Source organism: Hyla sarda, chromosome 1 (genome assembly GCF_029499605.1).
Source record: "Hyla sarda isolate aHylSar1 chromosome 1, aHylSar1.hap1, whole genome shotgun sequence".
Taxonomy (NCBI): domain Eukaryota; kingdom Metazoa; phylum Chordata; class Amphibia; order Anura; family Hylidae; genus Hyla; species Hyla sarda.
The window spans coordinates 294096202-294115508 of NC_079189.1; the positions used below are offsets into that span (position 1 = coordinate 294096202).

General features: G+C 42.8%; 1 protein-coding gene across 2 annotated transcripts in view; it reads right to left on the reverse strand.

The window, feature by feature from the left end:
• Nucleotides 1-2179: 2179 nt before the first annotated feature.
• Nucleotides 2180-19307, reverse strand: part of KISS1R (KISS1 receptor) — a 211615-nt gene continuing 194487 nt past the window's right edge. For both annotated transcript variants that reach the window (XM_056517905.1, XM_056517899.1), the window contains one exon: nt 2180-3184. In XM_056517905.1, the coding sequence (XP_056373880.1) occupies nt 2828-3184 (357 nt within the window). In that variant the 3' untranslated portion in view covers nt 2180-2827. The remainder of the gene's footprint in view (nt 3185-19307) is intronic.

A 19307-nucleotide genomic window follows, 5' to 3' on the forward strand; every position in this document is an offset into this window, starting at 1 on the left:
TGTTTTTATATGAAAAATGGGAAAAGGGGGTGTGATGAGAACTTTTAATATGGAAGGGGTTGATGTACAGGCTAATGAATAGGGTAAAAAAAATTAAACTTTTAGTAAACTTTTTTATTTTTTTTTATTTTTTTTTACACTTTATTAGTCCCTTAGGGGACTTTTAGAAGGAATCATTAGAATTCTCATACAGATCAATGAAGTTCCATGTAAGCCCTCCAGCTACCTCCCTAGTGTATGTCCCCCCATACCCCCCCCCCCCCAATCGCAGTCTGGAGGACGATCCCCCCACTAGCCCCCCAGGGATGGTTATAAAATCCCTTTAGAACACCGCAGCGGCGATCTAAAGGGTTAATAGTCGTCTGCGGTGATCGCCGCATGCTGGCTATTAACAGTGGCCCCCAGCTACAGCAATCAGCTGGGGGCCCTGGGTATAAAGCAGGCTCGAGTCAGAAGTCATCTCCATACACCCTGAGTGTAAGTGTCTTAAAATTTGAGGTCCAGCCCTGCTTGCCCGATGCAGGGCTAAAAGCATGAAAAATTCACAGGCCCTGCACCCGGAACTGCTTGTCCCAGGCGTCGGACAATAGGATTTCCACTTCATCAAGTTCAACCAAGGAGGTAAAGCAAAGAATATGGTTTATCAAATAAACATTGAGGTTTATTTATGTTCTGCATAACAGGATTTCATTTTATCTGGTCTGTTTCATTTTCTGCTGGATGCTATGTCTGCAATCATATATTAGACTGTACTTTTACATTGCATTTATAATTTTCTGAATAGAAAATAACATGGGCATTTTAATCAACACTTTACTAATATTACTTGCCAAAGCAATATACTTTGTTTTGCTAATCCCTTCAAAATTCTAAATCTGATATTCCTAGGCTGGTATTTATTGGGCATATTGCTGGCATGTTATATAATCAGTATACAGTGTGAATTTCAGTAAACAGCTCCATTAAGTCCCATGGAAGCAGACAAATTGACTAGAGCTGATCCTATTCATTCCTATGGGAGAGTTTCCTAGGCATGCTCTGTAACATGTGCAGACATCACTGTGCAGGGAGGGGAGGGGCTGTGTAGTCATAACCTATTTTGAATGGTCAGATCCCAGCTTATCTACATGTGTCATCTTTTTGTAATCCTGTGAAAACTGCAAGACTTCAGTTATTTTATAATTTCACATGAAACCTTGACTTAAATGGTAGCTCATTTTCTAGAGACAATTTCCTTTATGTTAAAGAAGCATACAGCAGCCACTGAGAGACACAGAGTAAAGAAGCAAAATTTGACACAGCTTGCTTACGGACACACCACCTACTAGGGAGACGAATGCAGGAGAAGTAAGCAACACAACAGGGCTGTTATTTGGCCAAAACTACAACACAGTCAACAAAGATAAAAGTGACAGAAATATGATTCTAAGTATCTTGTTTTTTTTCCCCTCTTTGGTAACAGGTACGCTTTAAAGTATTGTGTACCATATTCCTATACAATATAAATGCCAAAAGACATAAGATAAAAGAAAAAAAATTAACAATGAATACTTTTACTTCACATGGATTTTTCCTAAGATCCAGAATATTAACAACATAAACATAAACATTTCAAATGTCATCACATTACATATGATTACAATGTAAGCTGTGTTTTTTTTAAATGGGGTATTCCAGCCGTAATACATTTTATCCCCTATCCAAAGGATAGGGGATTAGATGTCTTATCATGGGGGTCCCGCCGCTGGGGACCCCTGCAGTCTGTCATTTAGCACCAGCCTTTGCGAGCTCTCCGCAGCGCTAAAGGCTCTGAGTGTGCAATGTGACGAACACGAAGCCGGAGTATCATGACGTCACAATACTCCGGCCCCATGGTTGTCACGCTGCACACTCGGAGCCTCCAGCGCTGCGGAGACCTCGCAAAAGTGGATGCTGAATGACAGATTGCGGGGGTCCGCAGCGGCAGGACCCCCGCAATCAGACATCTTAACCCCTATCTTTTGCATAGCGGATGAGATGTAAGAGGGCCGGTGTACCCCTTTAAAGAGTATACAAAGTGAATATTTAAAGGGGTAGTCCAGTGGTGAAAAACGTATCCCCTATCCTAAGGATAGGGGATAAGTTTGAGATCGCGGGTGGTCCGACCGCTGGGGCCCCCTGCGATCTCTCTCTACGGGAGCCAGGCTCTCTGGCCAGATAGCGGGTGTTGACTTCCGCACGAAGCGGTGGCCGACACGCCCCTCAATACAACTCTATGGCAGAGCCGGAGATTGCGGGCTGTCGGGGCTCCGTACAGGAGATCGCAGGGGGCCCCAGCGGTCGGACCCACCGCGATCTCAAACTTATCCCCTATCCTTAGGATAGGGGATAAGTTGTTCCCCACTGGGTTCACCACTGGACTACTCCTTTAATGATACATTCTAGAAATGAAGTCCTGTTTGAAAAGCACTGCTGGTTTTTTCAACGTTCAGCATTGTTCCATAAATGAACATTTTAGAATCCAATTTAAACCATGGTAGCTGCTTAGATAAAAAAAAAAATATTATGATCCCAAGTGTTGCGATCCTTTATTCCTAAAGGATATTTTTTTCAGCAAGGTTACTTGGTAATCCCAGTGAATTCCTAATTTGAATGTTTGATAGGACCATTTCAATTTCCTGTATTATACACCTTTGCATTCCAGGAACATCATGCTCAGTTCATTGTCAGGGCTTTTAATATTTCCTAGTCATATCTGCTAGAAAAGTTCTCCAAGAGTTTATTATGGTCAATTATTTTGGTAGATGAGGTACAAATGATGTCTATGGTTTTTTTTCTGTTCAGTATCCTAAGTTCCAGAGGAGACAAAATGCATTTCAGTATTGGCATTAGCATTAGCCACCCCTGTACTGCCCACTCGTTGCTTAAAGAGGAATGGAAAGACCTTGTTAAATGCTTTACGGAAATTGGCACCCATAAAGGCATAGACTATTGGATTAATAGATGAATTTGTGTAGGACATGCAGTGGGCAAATATCTTTATCTTGTATGTGTAATAGTCACGTTTGAAGGTGGGACTAAAGGCTTGAAACAGAATATAGAGCTGGATGGGGCCCCAGCAGACAGTGAAAAGCAAAACGATGACTGCCACCATGCGAGAAATTCTAGTGCGCATAACTTCAGAGCGCTCAGCTAAGAGCTGTATCTGGAAAAGAAACAAAAATCAGGAGTGAAAACACCCAAAATATAAAAGATCAATAATCTTTAACCAAACCATTAACATCATAGAATTATCATTACACTACATTAAAGGGATTGTCCAGGGAACAGAAAAATTTCTATCTCTTATGCTTCCCAGTGCTCCCTTTCATCCTCTCCTTTAGAGAAAAGAGGAGGCATGTGGTGTTGCGATCATCAAGTGTGGGTGAAACAATGCCCATGCCTGATGGCCAATAGCTTCACAATATTATTAGTTGTGGTGGCATCATACTACTTCTCATCTCATTTTTTGCACATTATTATGGGGGTGGCCATCTTGTCTGAGCATTAAGAGGTATGCTTTACAGCAAACCCCATGGCACAAGAGTCTAGATCTAACCTTATTGATTTTATGGAATAGGTTTCTAGGTATGCTCTGTGACCTATTCAGATGGCTTTTCTATACGGAGAGGGCTTGCTAAACTCTGAACATTATTGTGCAATAAAAACTATTATGTTATGTGTTATGCAGATTTTTTGCAGATTTACCATGGATCTTGCCCCTATACACAGAAAGTGTTAAAATCCATCACAAATTCATAACACAATTAGCAACTGTGGCTGTTAATTTGCAGGTAAATGTCATAATGGTTTTGACCCAATGGGGGAGATTTATCAATATCTGTGCATAGGAAAGTTGCACAGATTTCTTTTATTTCTCTCAAAAATGAAAGAAGCGATCTGATCGGTTGCTATGGGCAACTGATCAACTTTTCCTCTGCACAGGCTTTGATAAATCTCCCCCAATATGTTGAAAATAAAAAATGTATTTGACTTGATTTAATTTTCTAATGATATATCCATTAAGTATAAATAAGGTCATGGCTAGATAGGGCTAGTATTTATGATGTAATGTATACTTTTCTCATTTTAACTGGTTAACGACCAAGGATGTGTATACACGTCCTTTTTGCCGTTAACGGGGTATGGCACGGGCTCCCGACTTAGGCCTGCGTCATACCGGCTGGCCCTCAGCTGATTCTTGTAGCCGGCGTTAATTGCCGACATGCGGCAATCACAGCGTGCGGCTATTAACCCTTTGGATCGCCGCTGTCAAAGCGATGTCTAAAGGTACCTTTAAAAGAAAACTGTCAGCAAGTTCACCCACACTAATCCCTATACACTGGGTTATAGTGTGGGTGAACAGGAGTAGATAGAGGGGTCACTCACTTTTTTTGTCCAGTAGCCGCTGAGTTATGTACCTGTTTAATATGTGCTTCAAGGTAGGACCCCCACTGGCCATCTGATTCAGCCTCCCACACTGAAGCTTCTAAGCCCGCCCCCGTTTTATAAATATTCATTTTCTTCAACTCCACATCCTAGCGACGTGGAGTCACATATTCCTGAATGCAGCACTTTGATTGCAGAGCGCATGCGCATGATGACGTAAGTGTACGGCTATTGAAGCCTCGCCATCCCCGACTTCCGGGTGTAGCGAGGGACCAGTGCATGCGTAGTGGCGCTACGCAGAGTAATAACAGTACGCCGAGCTCGCACGTCATGCGTTCTGCAATCAGAGCACTGCGCTCAGGGGATATGTGACTCCCCGTTGCTAGGATGTGGAGTTGAAGATAATAAATATTTACAAAACGGGGGCATGCTTAGAAGCTTCAGCGCGGTAGGCTGGCCAGCGGGGGTCACGCCTTGAAGCACATATTATAGACAGAAGTGAGGAACTTTACAGGCACATAACTCAGTATTGACCCCTGTATCAACTCCTGTTCATCCACACTATAACCCAGTGTATTGGGTTACAGCGCGATCGCGCGCGAGGGGGGGGGGGGGTGATCCATTTCTGAGGTAGCCGGAGGGCTTACCTCTCCTTCCACGGCGGCTGCTACCTCGTGAATGATAAATCCTGGCAGGACCAGGCTTTATCAATCGAGGGCAGAGCACACAGATCAATGTGGTTCTATGGAACCACATTGATCTGTATGAGGAATCAAATGATTCCTCCAAAAAGTCCTAAGGGACTTTATTAAAAGTTTAAATCACCCCCTTTTCCCAAATTCCATATAAAAAAATATATAAACATAATAAAAATAAACGTATGTGGTGTTGCCACAATTTTAAATGTCCGAACTATAAAAAATATAAGGTTAATTAAACCGCACGGTCAATGGCGTACACATACAAAAATACAAAAGTCAAAAATTGCGTATTTTTGGTCACTTTGCATATCTTAAATTTTTTTTATAAAAAGTGATCAAAAAGTCCGATCAAAACAATCATGGTTCCAATAAAAACTTCAGATCATGGCACAAAAAAGGAGCCCTAATACCACCCTCTATACAGAAAAATAAGGGGTCAGAAGAGGAAAATTGTAAACATACAAATTTTGGTGCATGTAGTTATTTTTTTTTTAGTAGTAAAATAAAGAAAACCTATATAATTTGGGTATTATTGTAACCGTATTGACCTAGAAAATAAATATTTGGTGTCATGTTTACATAAAAATGCACTGGGTAGAATCAGAAGCCCCCAAAAGTTACAAAATGGCATTTTTATTCAAATTTTTATTGCCCATTTATTGCCCGTTTTTATTCCCCGCAAATATTTTTCTCTGGGTTCGTCGTAAATTTTGTTGTGAAATGATTGAATCATTTCAAAGTATAATTGGTGGCGCAAAAAATAAGCCCTCATATGAGTCTGTAGATGCAAAATTTAAAGCGTTATGATTTTTAGAAGGTGATAAGGATAAAATTAAAGTGCAAAAACGGAAAAACACATGGTCCTTAAGCAGTTAATTGTCCTTTCCATGTCTTTCCCCCATAACAGGACCTCAGGTAATCCAGTCATGTCCTACTGAACACTGCCCCATGGCTTGTCTGCATGTTCCTACCCTTTTTTTACTGTTGGTCCTCTTTCTTCAATCCTTTAAAGGGGTATTTTGGTGGATACATTATTTTTAAATCAACTGGTGCCAGAAAATTTACACAGATTTGTAAATGACTTCTATTAAAAAATCTTAATCCTTCCAGTACTCATCAGCTGCTGTATAATACAGAGAAAGTTCTTGCCTTTTTTTAAATTTCTTTTCTGTCTGTCCCCGGTGCTCTCTGCTGACACCTCTGTTTATGTCAGGAACTGTCCAGAGCAGGAGAAGTTTGCTATGAGGAATTGTACCTGCTTTGGACAGTTCCTGAAAGGGATTTTTAAATAAAAGTGATTCACAAATCTGTTTAACTTTCTGGCACCAGTTGATTGAATTTTTTTTTCCACCGGAGTACCCCTTTAAGGACTTAGTCTGTTTTGACCTTAAAGGAATACTCCGCCCCTAGACATCTTATCCCCTATCCAAAGGATAGGGGATAAGATGTCTGATTGCAGGAGTCACCAGCAGCAGGATCTCGGCTGCAGCACCCCAGACATCCGGTGCACAGAGCGAACTTCGCTCCGTACCGGATGACTGGCGATGCAGAACAGAGGCTCGTGACATCACGGTCACGCCCCGCTCGTGACATCACGGTCACGCCCCCTCAATGCATTGCCATAGACTTGTACGAGCGTGACATCACGAGCCTCCGCGCGCTGCACCCGACGCTCTAAAAGAGCAATTTTCATTTTTGCACGTTCGCTTTTTCCTCCTCCCCTTCTAAAAATCATAATGCTTTCAATTTTGCACCTACAGATCCATATAAGGGCTTGTTTTTTGCGGCACTAATTTTACTTTGTAATGACATCAATCATTTCATAACAAAATGTACCGCAAAACCAAAAAATATATATTTGTGGGATGAAATTGAAAGAAAAACCCCATTTTGTAATTTTAGGGGTCTTGCGTTTCTACGCAGTGCACTTTTAGGTAAAAATAACACCATATCTTTATTCTGTAGGTCCATACAGTTACAAGGATACCCAATTTATTTATTAGGATCAAAATGTTGAAGCTCAAAGTCTATAGATATTTGGAATCTAAAATATTTATTTATCATAAAATATACAGTATATAACTTAAATACACAGGTGGTTCACAGGGCCCTTGTGAAGCCACTTCATAAAATTGCCACAATAAAAACACACGGTATTGCCAAAAATTATTATGTTCTTAGATGTGTTAATCCAGTTGATATTGCTTATTGTATTGTCCACTAATACAGGGGCACAATGGGGGCACCCCTGGTAAAAATTTGTATTAATGTGCATAAAGAAGCCAAGGGAAGATGGAAAAGTCTCCAAAAGGCATCAAATTACAGATTAGAAATTCTTAGAATATGTCAACAAAAGTTAGATTTTATTTTCATCATTTACACTTTCAAAATAACAGAAAACAAATAAATGGCATCTGCAAAAGTTCGGGCACCCTGCAGAGTGAATATCTTGTACTGCCCCCTTTGGCAAGTATCACAGCTTGTAAACACTTTTTGTAGCCAGCCAATAGTCTTTCAATTCTTGTTTGAGGTATCTTTGCCCATTCTTCCTTACAAAAGTCTTCCAGTTCTTTGAGATTTCTGGGCTGTCTGTCACGCACTGCTCTTTTAAGGTCCATCCATAATTTTTCAATTATGTTGAGATCAACTCTTGATGTAATTCCCCGTGGATTTCGAGGTGTATTTAGGATCATTATCCATTTGTAGAAGCCATCCTCTCTTTAACTTCAGCTTTTTCACAGATGGCATCAAGTTAGCATCCAAAATTTGCAGACATTTTATTGAATCCATTTTTCCTTCTACTCGTGAGAAGTTCCCTGTGCCACTGGCTGCAATACAACCCCAAAGCATGATTGATTCACCCCCATGCTTAAAGGGGTACTCCGGGGAACTAAATCCATAGCCCATTCTTTCCCTCTCACCAACCTATGAATTTGTCTAAATATAATTCATTAGCTATATACAACAGTTTTCCTCTTTCAGCTGTCACTTACATGCAGGAAGTGAGAGAAAAATTCATTTTTTAGATCCACGTTGTCTCCTCAGTGAGAGCAGCCCCTCCCATCAAGACAACATCACCTGATCTATGTCTAATTTCTGATTGGGCTAGAGCTCTGGCTGTACAACCACCCTGTGAGAGAAAAGCAGTGAAGATTCTTAGTCACAACTGAGCACATAGCTGCTGTTTTCCTTTTGAATAGGCTGCCATTCAGAAAGATTTATAGCAGGAGGAGGCATAGTTTAAAAGAAAAGACATGTACAGTGGCCCAGATTTATCAAACTGTGTGAGAGAAAAAGTGGAGAGATTTCCCCATATGCAGCCAATCACAGCTCGGCTTTCACTTTACCTCAGCTTGTTAGCTGGTTGCTGTGGGAAAATCCCTCCACTTTTTCTCTCACACAGTTTGATAAATCTCCCCCAGTGTGTGCGTGTGTGTGTGTGTGATCTGCAGTGTAAGCCTGCACACAGATAGTGAAAGCAGTTGTCTGGCAGCCATTACACAGACCTGCGCTGAATTCTGGGAGTTGTAGTCTCTGTACAGCAAACAAGGAAAAAGTATTTAGGAGACATCAGGGGCCAAAGGAGCTGCCAAAATCACATGAATAACTACAGGGGACACAGAACAGGTATTGTGGTGGCTTTTGGGCATATTATTTTCCTTAACTTCCCTGGAGTACCCCTTTAACAGTTGAACAGAGGTTCTTTTCATTAAATTATGTTCCCCTTCTTCTCCAAACGTACCTTTGCTCATTTCGGCCAAAAAGTTCAATTTTAACCTCACAAAGCGGGGGGACCGCCGGCAGACATGGGCAGACAGCGGAGGACCTGCGGCGGGGAGGACCGGCGGCAGCAGAATGCAGCAGTGAAAATCTGGTAAGTGATCTTCATTGCTGCATTGTTTCACAACTACAACTCCCAGCATGCCCAGATAGCCAAAGGCTGTCTGGGCATGCTGGGAGTTGTAGTTTTGCAACATCTGGAGGGCTACAGTTTGGAGACCACTGTATAGTGGTCTCCAAACTGTTCACTTCCAGATGTTGCAAAACTACAACTCCAAGCATGCCAAGACTGTCCAGGCCTGCTGAAAGTTGTAGTTTGGCAACATCTGAAGGACCAGATGTTGCAAAACTACAACTCCCAGCATGCCCTTCGGCTCTCCGGGCATGCTGGGTGTTGTAGTTTTGCAACAACTGGAGGCACACTGGTTGGGAAACACTGACTGTTTCCTAACTCAGTGTTTCCCAACATGTGTGCCTCCAGCTGTTGCAAAACTACAACTCCCAGCATGACAGACCATGCATGCTAGGAGTTGTAGTTTTGCAACAGTTGAAGGTTAACCCCCCCATGTGAATGTACAGGGTACATTCACACGGGCGGAGGTTTACAGTGAGTTTCAGTGACTTTCAGTTCGAGCTGCAGCAAATTTTCCGCCACAGCTCAAACTCCCAGTGGGAAACTTCATGTGAACCCTTGCCCTTGTGAATGTACCCTAAAAACACTACACTACACTAACAAAAAATAAAGTGTAAAACGCTACATATACACCCCCTTACACTGCCCCCCCCCCCCCCAATAAAAATTTTAAACGTCTCATACAGCAGTGTTTCCAAAACGGAGTCTCCAGCTGTTGCAAAATAACTCCCAGTATTGCCGGACAGCCATTGACTGTTCAGGCATGCTGGGAGTTTTGCAACAGCTGGAGGCACCCTGTTTGGGGAAACACTATTGTGTCCGTCCCTATGCAAATCCCTAATTTAGGCCTCAAATGCGCATGGCGCTCTCTCACTTCGGAGCCCTGTCGTATTTCAAGGCATCAGTTTAGGGCCACATATGGGGTATTTCTGTACTCGGGAGAAATTACACTGCAAATTTTGGGGGGCTTTTTCTCCTTTTACCCCTTATGAAAAGGTAAAGTTGAGGTCTACACCAGCATGTTAGTGTTAAAAAATGTTTACACTAATATGCTGGTGTTGCCCCATACTTTTCATTTTTACAAAAGGTAAAAAGAAAAAAAGACCCCCAAAATTTTCAGCGTAATTTCTCCTGAGTAAAGAAATACCCCATATGTGGACGTAAAATGCTCTGCGGATGCACAACAAGGCTCAGGAGTGAAAGCACACTATGTACATTTGAGGTCTAAATTGGTGATTTGCACAGGGGTGGCTGATAGTTACAGCGGTTCTGACATAAAGGCAAAAAAAATCACCCACATGTGACCCCATTTTGGAAAGTACACCCCTCATGGAATGTAAAAGGGGTATAGTGAGCCTTAACACTCCACAGGTGTTTGACAAATTTTCGTTAAAGTTGGACGTGAAAATGAAAAATCTGATTTTTTTCACTAAAATGCTAGTGTTACCCCAAAGTTTTTATCTTCACAAGGGGTAATAGGAGGAAAAGCCTCCAAAATTTGTAACCCCATTTCTTCTGAGTAAGAAAATACCCTATATGTGGATGTAAAATGCTTTGTGGGCGAACTACAGGGCTCAAAAGAGAAGCAGCGCCATTGGGCTTTTTGAGAGAGAATTTGGCTGGAATTGTATGTCATGTGTGTTTACAAAGCCCCCATGGTGCCAGAACAATAGACCCCCCCACATGTGACCCCATTTTGGAAACTACACTCCTCATGTAATTGAATTAGCGGTACAGCAAGCATTTACGCCCCACAGGTGTCTGACAGATTTTTGGAACAGTGGTCCGTGAAAATGAAAAATGTAATTTTTCATTTGCACAGCCCACTGTTCAAAAAATCTGTCAAATGCCAGTGGGGTGTAAATGCTAACTGCACCCCTTATTGAATTCCCTTGAGGGGTGTAGTTTCCAAAATGGGGTCACAAGTGAGGGGGTTCCACTGTTCTGGTAGCACAGGGGCTTTGTAAACGCACAAGGCCCCCGACTTCTATTATCAACCCAATTCTCTTTCCAAAAGCCCAATGGCACTCCTTCTCTTCGGAGCATTCTAGTTCGCCCGCAGAGCACTTTACATCCACATATGGGGTATTTCCATACTCAGAAGAAATTGTGTTACAAATTTTGGGGGGCTTTTTCTCCTATTACCCCTTTAAAAAATGAAAATTTGGGATTATACCAGCATTTTAGTGAAAAAAATTAAAATTTTCATTCTCACGTCCAAATTTAGCAAAAATGTGTAAATCACCTGTGGGGTGTTAAGGCTCACTATACCAATTGTTACGTTCCTTGAGGGGTATAGTTTCCAAAATAGTGTGCCATGTGTTTTTTTTTGCTGTTATGGCACCATGGGGGCTTCCGAAATGTGACATTCCCCACAAAAACCATTTCAGCAAAATTCGCTCTCCAAAATCCCAATGTCGCTCCTTCCCTTCTGAGCCCTCTAGTGCACCCACAGAACACTTTACATCCACATATGAGGTATTTTCTTACTCAAAAAGAAATGGGGTTACAAATTTTGGGGGACATTTTTACCTATTTGAAAAAAATATAATTTTTCATTTTCACGTCCAAATATAGTGAAAATTCATCAAACACCTGTGGGGTGTTATGGCTCACTGTACCCCTTGAGGGGTGTAGTTTCCAAAATAGTGTGCCATGTGTTTTTTTTTTGCTGTTCTGGCACCATGGGAGCTTCCTAAATGAGACATGCCCCCAAAAACCATTTCAGCAAAATTTGCTCTCCAAAATCCCATTGTCGCTCCTTCCCTTCTGAGCCCTCTAGTGCACCCACAGAGCACTTTACATCCACATATGCGGCATTTCCCTACTGGAGAGAAAAGGGTTACATATTTTGGGGGACATTTTTACCTATTACCCCTTATAAATTGAAGAAAAATGGGTTTACAAGAATATGTTAGTGTGAAAAAAAAAGAATTTGAATCTTTTCCTCCACTTTGCTGCTATTCCTGTGAAACACCTAAAGGGTTAACAAACTTTCTGTATGTCATTTTGAATACTTTAAGGGGTGCAGTTTTCATAATGGGGTCCATTATAGGATATCTCTAACATAAAGACCCTCAAATTCACTTCGAAACTAAACTGGTCCCTGAAAAAAATCCGATTTTGAAATTTTCATGAAACATTTTGGATTTTTACACCAAGAAATGAAGTATAGACAAAAATTTTCCACTAACATAAAGTAGAATATGTCATGAAAAAACTGTCTCAGAATCAAATTCATAAGTTAAAGCATCCCAGAGTTATTAATGCTTAAAGTGACAGTGGTCAGATTTGCAAAAAAAGGCTACGTCCTTAAGGGGTTAATCACATTCGGAACAGAGGATATTGACATCAGAAAATGTTTTGCTATCTTCTTATAGCCTTCTCCAGCTTTGTGTGCGTCAACAATTTTCAGTTTCAGATTTCTAGACAACTGCTTAGAAGAACCCATGGTGCTGATTGTTGGGGCAAGGTCAGATGAGTCTGGGCATTTAAACCTTTGAGATTGACATCACCTGGTCTTCCCAGATGATGATTGAGAACAAATCATGACACTGGCAGGTCTCAGCTTTGCAAAGGGGGCAGTGCATGCTATAAATTCTGCAGGGTGCCCAAACTTTTGCTCGCGCCATTTTTTTGTTTTCTGCTATTTTGAAAGTGTAAATGATGGAAATAAAATCTAACTTTTGTTGACATATTATAAGAATGTCTAATCTGTAATTTGATGCCTTTTGGAGACTTTTCCATCTTTCCTTGGCTTCTTTATGCATATTAATACAAATTTTTACCTGGGGTGCCCAAACTTTTGATCACCACTGTATATATAGACTGGTAGAAATCCCAGTATTATTTATCCATATTCAGCTTATACTGGTGGCATGCAGTGCTATACTGGATGCATTTCGGAACCAGCCTTAGGTTCCTTCTTCAGCAGTGGTTATTGTAGTGAGGGTAATTACCCCTCCCACTGATAATGCTAACAGTGGCTAATGCGAAAACATAGACTGGATAGGAGAATAAATATAGATATACATGGAGTATATTGTGTACCATCAATATACAGCACAAGATTATCAGTCTAAGCTCTCTCTCTCTCTCTCTCTCTCTCTCTCTCTCTCTCTATCTATATCTATATCTATATCTATATATATATATATACATACAGGGGTGTTTATCGTTCTTTTTCTTAATATTGTAATATTGTATTGTACAATATAAAAAAAAGAACGATAAACACCCCCTGTCTTTACATTTTAAACAATAACATAATAGTAACCCCAATACACTTAAATATATGGCCATCTTGTCTGTTAAGAAAGATTGTCGGGGTGGAAAGTTTATCATTAAATTGTCCCATATGGAAACAAGCAAGATTTTCTAATTCGAATCGCTGGACCCGAAGGGGCTAAATACAGATTTTGAACTGTTCGGTTTCCTGGACTCTGCTAATTAGAGGTGCAGTCCCGAACAATGGCCCATTGTGGTTAGGCTGTGTTTACAGCACCCCGATGGCCCCTTGCTCCGGACCCATCCTTATCTCCACAATCAAGCGACAGTGTTGTCCTAATTCCTGTGTTCTTTATTTATGGACTATTTTCTCTTTTCAGTTATTTCTTTGTTTTATTTTCATTTCTTTATTTTTAAATAAATATATACGGATTGTTATTTCTAACTTTGTTCTAATTGCTTTGATTTGCTATCTATATATTATTTCAACTCTATTTACACATCCATACATATTTCATAGATACCTTAAATTCCCATTGTTGTCTCTTATACCCATGTCTTTCATATATATGTTTTTAACTCCTTTATTATTTATGTTTTATACCGATATTTATATTTATATACACTGCTCAAAAAAATAAAGGGAACACTAAGATAACACATCCTAGATCTGAATTAATAAACTAATCATATGAAATACTTTCTTCTTTACATAGTTGAATGTGTTGGCAACAAAATCACAAATAAATTATCAATGGAAATCAAATTTATCAACCCATGGAGGTCACACTCAAAATCAAAATGGAAAACCACACTACAGGCTGATCCAACTTTGATGTAATGTCCTTAAAACAAGTCAAACTGAGGCTCAGTAGGGTGTGGCCTCCACGTGCCCGTATGACTTCCCTACAATGCTTGGGCATGCTCCTGAAGAGGTGGAGGATGGTCTCCTGAGGGATGTTGTTATATTATACCCTCCGGTCACACACGCTGGCTGTGAGCACATGATCCCATTACCTGCTGCTGCCGGCGGGGCTGGGATTTGCATTGCGGAATGTGCCCGTCACTCACCTGGTGCTTCTCCTGCCCCCACCTCTGGCTCTCTGCTCTGGCGCTTGTGTCCCCATCCCTTAGGGCGTGTGCTCGCCAGAGCTTTAAGATTTAAAGGGCCAGTGTGCCCATTAGTGAAGTAACACCTGTGGCTCATTGATAAATTCCTCCACCTCCCACACTTCCCTGACGGATCTTTGTTGCCCTAGTGCCTGAGAGAAAGCATTCCTGAGAGTTGCCTTGCAGTGTATCATACCCTTTGCTCCGTGACCTGACCTTGCTCCTTTGCCGCCTGCCTACTGACCACTTCCTGAATATGCTACTGTGCTGCCATCCCTGACCTTCTGCTTTCCTGACCACGAGTTGCCTTATCCCATGTGTGCCTTGAATCTCCTCAGCTGCCTGTGTGGTTGAGCCGTGCCAGGGGTAGCAGCCTGGGTGCCGCCTGCTGCAGCAAGTCCATCCCGCTTTGCGGCATGCTCTGGTGAAAACCATCCGCACCTTAGATTCTGCTCCCTGGTACAGTCTGAGTCATCTGCCACACAGGTCCAGCGGATCTACTATCATCAGTGTTCCAGTCTACTGAAACGGGCCTGAAGTCATGGATCTTTCCTCCGTTGTGGTACATAAGTCTCAATAAGCAATTGGCCCTACAGGCACAGCAACTCACCCAACTGTCTGCTATGATGCAACAGCTATTGGCCTTGCAGAAACAACAGCAGCAGGTGCCACAACCTGGCCCACTCTCACCACCAGTTCCTGCAGTGTCTTCTGGCTCTCAGCTACATCTGCCTTTACCTTCTAAATATGATGGTGATTCCAAGTTATGCAGAGGCTTCGTCACACAGTGCTCCATGCTCTTGGAGCTAATGTCTGAATAGTTTTCGACGGAACGTGCGAAGGTAGCTTTTGTCATTAGTCTACTGTCTGGAAAAGCCCTGGCCTGGGCTACACCCCTTTGGGACCGTGGGGGTCCGGTATCCTCCAATTTGTCGGCTTTCTTGGCAGAATTTCACAATGTCTTTGAGGAACCCGCACGTGCCTTTTCTGCTGAAACGGCTTTGCTGAACCTCTGTCAAGGGAATTCTTCCGTTGGTGACTACGTAGTTCAAATCCGCACTCTAGCCTCAGAACTTGCATGGAATGGTGAGGCCTTGTATGCCACATTCAAGAAAGGACTGTCAAGCAGGATTAAAAATGCCCTCGCAGCCACCTGATCCTCCATCTTCTTTGACTGAACTTATCCACTTGGCCACACGCATTGATGTGTGTTTTGCTGAGAGACAAGAGGAACTGAATCCCCTAGAAAAACCTCCGGTAGACACAGGAATAACAATACTCTCTGAGTCATCACTGACAGGTAAACGGGATCTATCGCTAAACAGGATATAATATAGAACACTGTTCACACTGAACACAAGACAGGAATAACAATCCCTCCGAACACCTCTAGTAGACAAGGAGTCCCAATGGAACATCATCAGGGATGCAACATAGGACATTGTTCACACTGGACACACAAACTGGACTCTACACTCCACTAAAGGAGTAGCCATAATAATAAATCCAAATAGACTACTAGCCAGCAGCACATTCACCAGTTTGGACAGGATGCTGGCCCAGTAGGAAAACAGAAATATAAAACACAGAATCACATGAGAACGGATACAAGAGAAAACACAGTGTGAACAGACACATAGCAGAAAAGATATACAAATCCTAAAACCAACTATATAGAAAATATAAAGAGCATACTAATACAGAGATAGTAGATTAAAAACCTCAAATAAAGAGTGTTTCACCAAGAGCTCCAAAGCAGCATGTCCAGCAAGTTAGCAAGTCAGGATGTAATGATATCAATCACCAGCACAGAGGACACACCCTAGGAGCTATTGGCTAGCAAGCAAAAGGCTATTAACTATTCCCTGACCAGGGAACATAAAACTGTTCACACACAACCAAACCAATAGCTGTGTGTGAACATAGACATGACAACAGACCCATTTCCTTTCAAAAACCGCTCCCTTTGGGTCACCCCTTTGGGTGTGGTATTGGTATTATAACTTGGCTCCATTAATTTCAATGGAACTGAGCTGCAGAACCACACTCAACCTGGAGACAGACAAGGAGCAGTCTTTGAAAGAAAATAGGTCTGTTTTTTATTCCTGGACAAGCCCTTTAAATTACCGCACACTCCTGCTGACTCCTCTTCACACTGCAGCTCACACTGAGCTCTGCAGTCCACACAAACTGAACTCTCACTACAACTGACTAACTCCTCCCCCTTTCACTATATATGGCCTAGCCAGGGGGCCTCCCACTGGGCAGTCAATCAGGGTCACATGGGTACTATACATACCAACAGATACCCTTTATATTTCTTAAAGATACAATGCTAAGCAATATAAATCAACAGAGAGAAAGACCATAATGAATATTAAAGCATCACCTGAGCAGCAAGGGCCTAGTGCAGGCACCTGAAGCAATGTTTACCTGACAAGACCCACTCCGGTACTGGGATACCACACATATAGTCTGGAGAAGGCCCCCTCTAGACTTGGGTTAACATGGCAGAAATTCCGCATAGATTCCTGAATTCCAGGGCTGCATTAGTTTGGCCGCATCTTTCAATCATTTGCGAAATCTATGAGGAATTTGTGCGAAATTTTCGCATGAATTCACAGTGCATGTAAAAAGAGTGCAAAGTTAAAATCTGTGCTAATTCTGCACATAATCCGCTAAAAAAATTCACATTTAATGCAGCAAGAAAAGTGCTATCAACTTCAATGAGCTTCTGCAGCTGAATTGCGCAAAAAATATAGGACAACTTATATTCTTGCGGAATGCGGATAATCAGTTGCAGAACACCCGCAGCGAAAATTCTGCTAATTTAGTGGGAAATATCATTAACCCCCTCCCAACCTATGATATACCGGTACGTCATGTGTCGGGTGGAGAAGGGGAGGGGAATATGACGCGGGCCCGCGGGTCAGTTCCACGTCATAACTGGCAGATCCCCACTGCTATCAGCAGCTGACATCTGCCGATAATGACAGACGTCGGAGCTGGCTCCGATGTCAGTCACTGAAATGGTTAAATGCTGTGATCAATAGTGATCACGGTATTTAAACATTAAGTGCCAGTAATCCCTGGGGTCTAGTGGATCCATTTGCAGCTCCGCAAGTTAATCATGGGCTTCAGATGGGTTGTTGGGAAAGAATTTGTATTGATCAGACTTTTGGATTGCTTTTTATTCATTTTTTCATGATATAAAAAGTGACCAAAAATACGTAATTTTGGACTTTGGAATTCTCTTGCGCGTCCGCCATTGACCGTGCTGCTTAATTAATGATATGTTTTTATAGTTTGGACATTTACGCACGCGGCGATACCACATATGTTAATATTTATTTTTATTTACATGTTTTTTTTGATGGGAAAAGGGCAGTGATTTGGACTTTTAATAGGGAAGGGGTTAAATCACATTTATTAACTTTTTTTCACACTTTTTTTTTTTGCAGTGTTATAGCTCCCATAGGGGGCTATAACACTGCACACACTGATCTTTTACACTGATAGCTTTGCATTGATCAGTGTTATCGGCAGTCAATTGCTCAAGCCTGCATCTCAGGCTTGAAGCAATCGATCGCCGATCGGACATGCCGGAGGAAGGTAAGAGGACCTCCGCTCACATCCTAGCTGATCGGGACACCGCATTTTCACTGCGGTGGTCCCGATCAGTCCCACTGAGCTGCCGGGAAGCTTTTACTTTTGTTTTGGATGCGGCGTGCTATTAGCCCTGGGTCCTGGCTTCAGTTACATGCTGGGACCGACCCGATATGACACGGGGTCACCACGTGACCCCGCGTTATATCATGGGAGCTGGCCTAGGACATAAATATACATCCTTGGTGATTAACCACTTAAGGACCTAGGGCGTATGGATACGCCTTGACTTCCTGGTACTTAAGGACCCAGGGCGTATCCATACGCCCGTGGGAATTTCGGTCCCCGCCGCGCGCCGGGCGGGGACCGGGCCGGGGTGACTGCTGATATCAATCAGCAGGCACCCCGTGCAAATGCCCAGGGGGGTCATCAGACCCCCCCCCGTCGGCGATCGGCGCAAATCGCAAGTGAATTCACACTTGCGATTTGCGCCGATTCCGGGTCATACGGGTCTATTGTGACCCGGTGACCCGGAATAGAAGGGGGATCGCGGTTGTCTAAGACACCCACGATCCCCCTGTAGGCATAGGAGTAAGGTGGCAGGGTTGCCACCCCTCCTATCCCTGCTATTGGTCTGCTATTGATCGTCAGAGGCGACGACCAAATAGCAGACCGGGGGCGGGGGGGTTAACTTTCGTTTTCCCCGTCCTGCCCTCCCACAATAGGCGGGGCAGAACGGGGAACCGAAGGGGACCGGGCGCCGACGTCCACTTACCCGTCCGGAGGCTGCGGCGACGTTGATCGGCGGGCGGCGTCACGTGCGTCTGAAGAGGACGGCTGCCGGGATCCTACGGAAGCCGGTAAGTAGATCTGGAGGGCTACAGTCTGAGACCATGGTCTCTAACTATAGCCCTCCAGATGTTGCAAAACTACAACTCCCAGCATGCCCAGACAGCTGTTTGGGCATGCTGGAATATGTAGTTTTGCAACAGCTGGAGGGCTGCAGTTTGAGACCACTATACAGTGGTCTCTAAACTATATCCCTCCAGATGTTGCAAAACTACAACTCCTAGCATGCCCACATAGCTGTTTGTTGTCTGGACATGCTGGGAGTTGTAGTTTTGCAACATCTGGAGGTCCACAGTTTGGAGATCACTGTGCAGTGGTCTAAAAACTGTAGCTCTCCAGATGTTGCAAAACTGCAATTCCCAGCATGCCCAGAAAGCAAACAGCTGTCTCGGCATGCTGGGAGTTGTAGTTGGGTACCTCCAGCTATTGCATAACTACATCTCCCAGCATGCCCTTCGGTGATTAGTACATGCTGGGAGTTGTAGTTTTGCAAC